We start from the raw sequence: 6,000 nt of genomic DNA on the forward strand, positions 1-6,000 counted from the left end.
GACGTTTACCATGTTGAGCCCATCATCTCTGGAAGAGTTGGCTGACTTCATGCTGACCCCTCGCTCACGTGATAGGGAAGAAAATCATTTATTGAAACTGATCTTCAAGACTTAATGAATAATTTTGGGTTTGTAACTCAAATATTTATGAATCGTTTAACTGCCTTTTTCTTTTGCAATGATTGTACAAGGGGGGGAAAAGTCACTCTGGACAAGTGTCCATTACTTTAGATTATTTAGGTTCTCTGTCACTGTCATAAGGAAATGTTAATAACAAAGAAAGTAATAAAAATTCCACAAACCTTTTTCAAGAATATTGGTGTTTTTGGCATTTTGCCTTTATTGGACATGAACAGTGTTATTGGACATTAACAGTGTAATAGGCAGACAGGAAACCTAGGGAGCATGAGAAGTCCACCACTTGGCCACTGGGTGCTCGGGTGTACAGAACGACAAAAACTTGCTCGGTATCAGCCACTACTTTGAGTTTACATATCGGAATTTGTATTGGAGAAAAAAAGCAGATCTAAGTAGTGACGAGTACCGACAAAAGCTGCGTGGCTGCAACCATTTACTCAAAAACTCTCTTCTCCCTCTTCCTCCACCTCTTTTTAGTGCGGAGGCCAGATAAATGGCGGAGACATTGCCGTATTTGCATCACGGGCAGGTCACAGCGTGTGTTGGCATCCAGCCTGCTTCGTGTGCAGCATGTGCAACGAGCTTCTGGTGGACCTCATCTACTTCTACCAGGACGGGAAGATCTACTGCGGCCGGCACCACGCCGAGAGGCTGAAGCCTCGCTGCACCGCCTGCGATGAGGTAGACACAGTTTACATGCCAACACGCACACATGCCTGCACATGGACTATCATGTGTTCACAGACACACATACTGTATCACTTACTTGAACATACTGTGTCTGTAATGTGGGACGGTGTTTTTATGAAGTGTTTACAGGCACAAATTTTGCAAAAATACATGACCATAACGCCAAACTGCTGTCATATGATGCTCACAGGCTTCCATACACACTGTCACAGTTTAACACATGCAAGGGTTTTTCTGGTCTAATGGGGTCGGCTCTCAATATCCTGATCTCCCAACCATTAGCACTGAGTTACCCTCTCTGCAAATGGGGACAAGTACTTAAAAAGCACCCCGGTGTTTTAACAGCAGCGTAATTAAAAGTAAATGCACCATCTAGATTTCACCAAGTACCCACACACATTAGCCTCCTACACAAGTCAGTGATAAAGAGGAGGATCTAAGATTACTAAGCTGCAGAGGAGTAAACTGCGCGTATGGAGGGGGAGAAAGGGCGAGCCGAGCCTTTGTCCCGTCATTCAGCGGGCAGTAATAACCCAACTGAGGTTCTACCTCTGAGGACCTGTGATAAACGATACTCTTTCTTATCTGTCCCTTCTTAGATCATCCTTGCGGATGAGTGCACTGAGGCAGAGGGGCGTCACTGGCACATGAAGCACTTCTGCTGTTTCGAGTGCGATACTGTGCTGGGGGGCCAGCGCTACATCATGAAGGAGGGTCGGCCCTACTGCTGTTCCTGCTTCGAGTCCCTCTACGCAGAGTACTGCGACTCCTGCGGGGAACATATTGGTATGCTACCTGCATCTATCACTTTAAATATGAAACTGCATTAATCTCCAATAGGTCAAAAGGGACACTTGCAGAAAAAAAATATAATGCGAAATACAAGGATACATGGGGGAAAAAAAAAAGTGAAAGGTTATTGGGTTGCGGTTTTTCTTTAAGGAGGATGAAAGAGTAACTTTCTTTGCATAGAGTAACACAGAGGGGAAAAGAGCTACAGTAGGAAGGAAGATGTGGCCTGGTTTTTAGCAGTTAGTCATTGAATGATGTCATGGTCAGGCATTTTAGGCATGGGCACATAACAGAGGAACACAGCGAAACATGTATATGTCATTATGCAGCATGAAACCAACCTGGGGCAAAGGCATGACTGTCAAGTGACTTTTCACTCTCAGGATCTGTTTTTATCACAGACGCATGCACCAAGCGTCAGTGAAATACAAATTTAAACATCTTGCAACCTGTGGTGGTAGAGGCAAACTCACTGAGAGGAGAAACTGGGGTATTTTTCAGCAGGAAACCTTTATATATTGTGTGTGTGTGTATATGTGTGTGTGTGTATGTGTGTGTGTGTGTGTGTGTGTGTGTGTGTGTGTGTGTGTGTGTGTGTGTGTGTGTGTGTGTGTGTGTGTGTGTGTGTGTGTGTGTGTGTGTGTGTGTGTGTGTGTGTGTGTGTGTGTGTGTGTGTGTGTGTGTGTGTGTGTGTGTGTGTGTGTGTGTGTGTGTGTGTGTGTGTCCCAGGTGTGATTTTGGCACATAGCTCTCAACAAATCCGCTCTGTAATTATTTGTTAGACAGGATATAGAAAAGTATTTGACTAAAAAGCACAACTGATTATAAATTGAAACCACCAGAAAACATGCTTGAACCAGATGGCAGCCATTAGCAAATAGCTGGTTTTCTTTCCCCCCTTCAACAACTGCAGTCCTACTCAAAATGCTATGTGTTTATACAATGCTGGGAAAGCACCATAATGAGTTTTCCCCAGGCGCAGTTACGTTACAGCCTCCAGTTTTATTTTCTCACTCAACAAGCAACTTGTAATATGCCGCTATTTTTTTTTAAAACAGCATTTTAAATAAAGACATTACCATTTTTCATTTCAGCTCTTTGATAAAGACATGGTGCTTTGTATTTAATTGTGCATTTTAAGTCCCATAATCTTATTTTTGTATAAATCCATGTGTATCTTTTCTGCAGGCATAGACCAAGGCCAGATGACGTATGATGGGCAGCACTGGCACGCCACAGAGGGCTGCTTTTGCTGTGCCCGCTGTAAACGCTCTCTGCTGGGTCGGCCTTTCCTGCCCAAGCAGGGCCAAATCTTCTGCTCACGCTCCTGCAGCCTGGGGGAGGAGCCCAATGGCTCTGACTCCTCTGATTCGGCCTTCCAAAGCGCTCGCTCCACCAGAGAGTCCAGACGCAGCTCCAAGGCAGGGAAGAGTGGAGGAGGGGGTGGAGTTCAGACTGAAAGATTTTCAGGGGAGGTGGACCCACTTTCTTTACAAATGGATCTTCTGAGTCTATCCAGCCAAACACCCAGTTTGACACGCGAGCCACCTGCCTGGCAGAGCCAAGAGCAAGCAGGTGATGTCTATAATTATGAATCCCAATCAGATCCAACTACCAACCCCACCCCTCTCCAGCTTCTTAGCCAGTGCAATGTCAGGACGGCCTATAACCCCACCTGCTCTGGACAGAATAATCAACAGCAAGATCACAGGATCAAGGAGAACGGAGGTTTAAAGAGACCACCCATCTCAGCCATGAAGGGCCACTCTCTGAATGACATGTGGTTCCAACAGCCAGCTCCAGAGGAGTACTATCCACCCAAACTGCGGACCCAAAAGAGCTTCACAGAGGTGTCCCATTGTTCTCAGCACCACAATGGCTTCTCCTCTGACAAGCGCTCCATCAGTTTGCACGGCTTTCAGAGGGACAGGGACAGAGAGGCGGGGCCTCCAGCAGCAACCCAGGTGGCAAGAAGCAGGAACCCCATCAATGCACTTAACTTCACAGAGCAACTGACTCCTCTGGAGCAGACCCCAAGAGGATCCATGGAGTCCCTGGCCCTGTCCAATGCAACAGGTGGGTTTGGTAGTGTTGCTGGTTTGGCACCATGTTAGCGCGACCAAGGGAAGTTGTGTGTTTTTGTCATACAATAGTGCTTGTATTGTTAGAAGTATACATTACAACTTGTGTTTGCTTTACTTTGCGTAAAGTGAAATTCAGCTTGACAAAAGTACTACTTCAATTTAATGGGATGACATTGAATAAACTTTTCTTTTCTTTTTTTTTTTCCCTACAGGCAACTCAGCAGATGGAGGAAAGCGTCAGGAGCACCTTTCTCGTTTCTCGATGCCGGACCTGAGCAAAGACTCTGGAATGAACGTGTCAGAGAAAAGTAACATGGGCACCCTCAACTCCTCAGTGCAGTTTCGTAGCTCTGAGTCTATTCACAGCCTCACCGCCAGTCAGCCCTACATGGAAATGGATCCTCACAGGTCCTCCCAGTACCAGGTGCAGTACTGCGACCCCCCTGGCATGGGTATGGGTATGACTCATTTACCGCCTGGCTTCACATTCCAAGAAGAGGATAGGGTAAGTTTGGTGAGCAGCGCCAACGCTGCCCGCCTGCCACCCATTAGTGAGCGCAGGGTGGGTGGAGGCGGAGGTGGAAGGGGAGCCAGTATCCGGTTAGATGCTCCGGAGGAGACTCCTCAGAGGCGCCGGCACCACCACCACCGCTCCCGTAGATCCCGCCGGTCTCGTTCAGAAAATGCTCTCAACTTGGTAACAGAGCGAAGAGTCAGACCTCAAGAAAGATCCCAGCTGCGTGTCTGTGAGGATTACGATCGTTTCCCGCCGCCAAGGAGCGCCAGGGACCAGTTCGGAGTAGGAGGAGGAAGAGGGGGAAGATACCAGCCCCAACCCTTCAGGCCATGTCCCAGAACCACTTCAGACCTGACTCTTCAGAACCCTGGGGCCAGCCGGCGCACTGGCTTGAACCAATACTCTTGGGATGATTACGATGACGATGGCTGGTGCTCCACCTGCTCTTCATCCTCCGAATCAGAGGATGAAGGTTACTTCTTGGGTGAGCCAATCCCCAGACCCATCCAGCTGCGCTACCTCAGCAACCAGGAGCTCGTCCATAAGTACAACACAGGTATCGGCGGACCCAACCGCAGTGGGCAGTTACACACCCGCAAACGCAGAAAAAGCAAGAACTGCATTATCTCCTAACATCCTGTCATCTGGTAAAGGAAATGACTTTTTATTTTTTATTTTTTTTTCCAGCTTGTGTACACTAACATCTTCCATCTGGAACGTAAAAATAAATAAAACGCAGTCCATTTATTCAGTGTTGTTGAGTGTTGAATATCATGTAATTGAACGTCAGTGATGAATTACAGTCGGTAAACAGTGAAAAGCAGCAGTGTTTGCATGTTTGTTCATGTTAATGTTTCGGAATATCTCCTGAGTATTAAAGCTAACAGTTATGTGTGCAGTTTTATCAAGTCACAACATATTTTTTTTAAAGCTGATGTGCAATTTAGTTTCTTTTTATCATAACTTAATTTCCATGCAGCAAACAAGTGTGCGACGTAGTCAGTTTGGTACAGTTTAGCTTTTTCATGCAATGTGATTTAGATATACAATATACTGTACTATTGTATTTTAGTTCATAGTATGTACATAGATAAATGAATTAATAATTTCACTTAAATTAAGGAAGTCCATGTAAATATGGTTGTAAATGAGGCCTCACATATTTTTATATTTTGTATGGATAGAATCATTTATGTATTAAATATCTATAATGTAGAGATAGAAAATGAAAAACACAACTTATGCATGTTTTATGTGGCTGACCTGGTCCTGCATTTGGAATAAAGGAGAACTTCACTGAGTGTTTTGATTGGCAGCTGGTGTTTCTCTCCAGAGAGTGTCTGGTGTTCACAAGAGTGCATAACAGTCACCTTCTCCATCTGTTAATGCATAAATGAATGACAATGTGGTGTGGTGGTTGATTAGGAGAGTCACCCTCCACTAGGTTGTATTTGCACGGTAATGGGTGCCATCACATTTGAATACACAGAGCTCCATTGTCCTAGAAACAGATGCCCCTGAAGTTCTGGTTTATTGCATCAGCCTATGCAAGTTGGAAACTGCTGACAAAGGTCTAGGGAATTAGTTATTGAAACTTGGTGATGCTTTGTGTAAGTATGTAAGGCATGCTAGCGGCGTGGCTCGAGGGATGGCAGTGCCGGTCTGTGGGTCCAAGCTGAAAAATCTCAACTATTGGATGGACATTCATGATTCCCACAGGATGAATTGTAATAACTTTGGTGATCCTCCTCCTTTTTAAAGTAGCGTCATCATTGTGTC

At 45.5% G+C, this 6,000-nt stretch overlaps 1 protein-coding gene across 2 annotated transcripts in view; it reads left to right on the forward strand.

Annotated features, from left to right (window-relative positions):
- prickle2b (prickle homolog 2b) overlaps positions 1–5,522 on the forward strand; it is a 96,424-nt gene extending 90,902 nt beyond the window's left edge. For both annotated transcript variants that reach the window (XM_039797359.1, XM_039797360.1), the window contains 4 exons: positions 616–819; positions 1,428–1,614; positions 2,809–3,696; positions 3,917–5,522. In XM_039797359.1, the coding sequence (XP_039653293.1) occupies positions 616–819; positions 1,428–1,614; positions 2,809–3,696; positions 3,917–4,854 (2,217 nt within the window). In that variant the 3' untranslated portion in view covers positions 4,855–5,522. The remainder of the gene's footprint in view (positions 1–615; positions 820–1,427; positions 1,615–2,808; positions 3,697–3,916) is intronic.
- Positions 5,523–6,000: the final 478 nt, after the last annotated feature.

This window comes from Perca fluviatilis, chromosome 4 (genome assembly GCF_010015445.1).
Source record: "Perca fluviatilis chromosome 4, GENO_Pfluv_1.0, whole genome shotgun sequence".
Taxonomy (NCBI): Eukaryota; Metazoa; Chordata; class Actinopteri; order Perciformes; family Percidae; genus Perca; species Perca fluviatilis.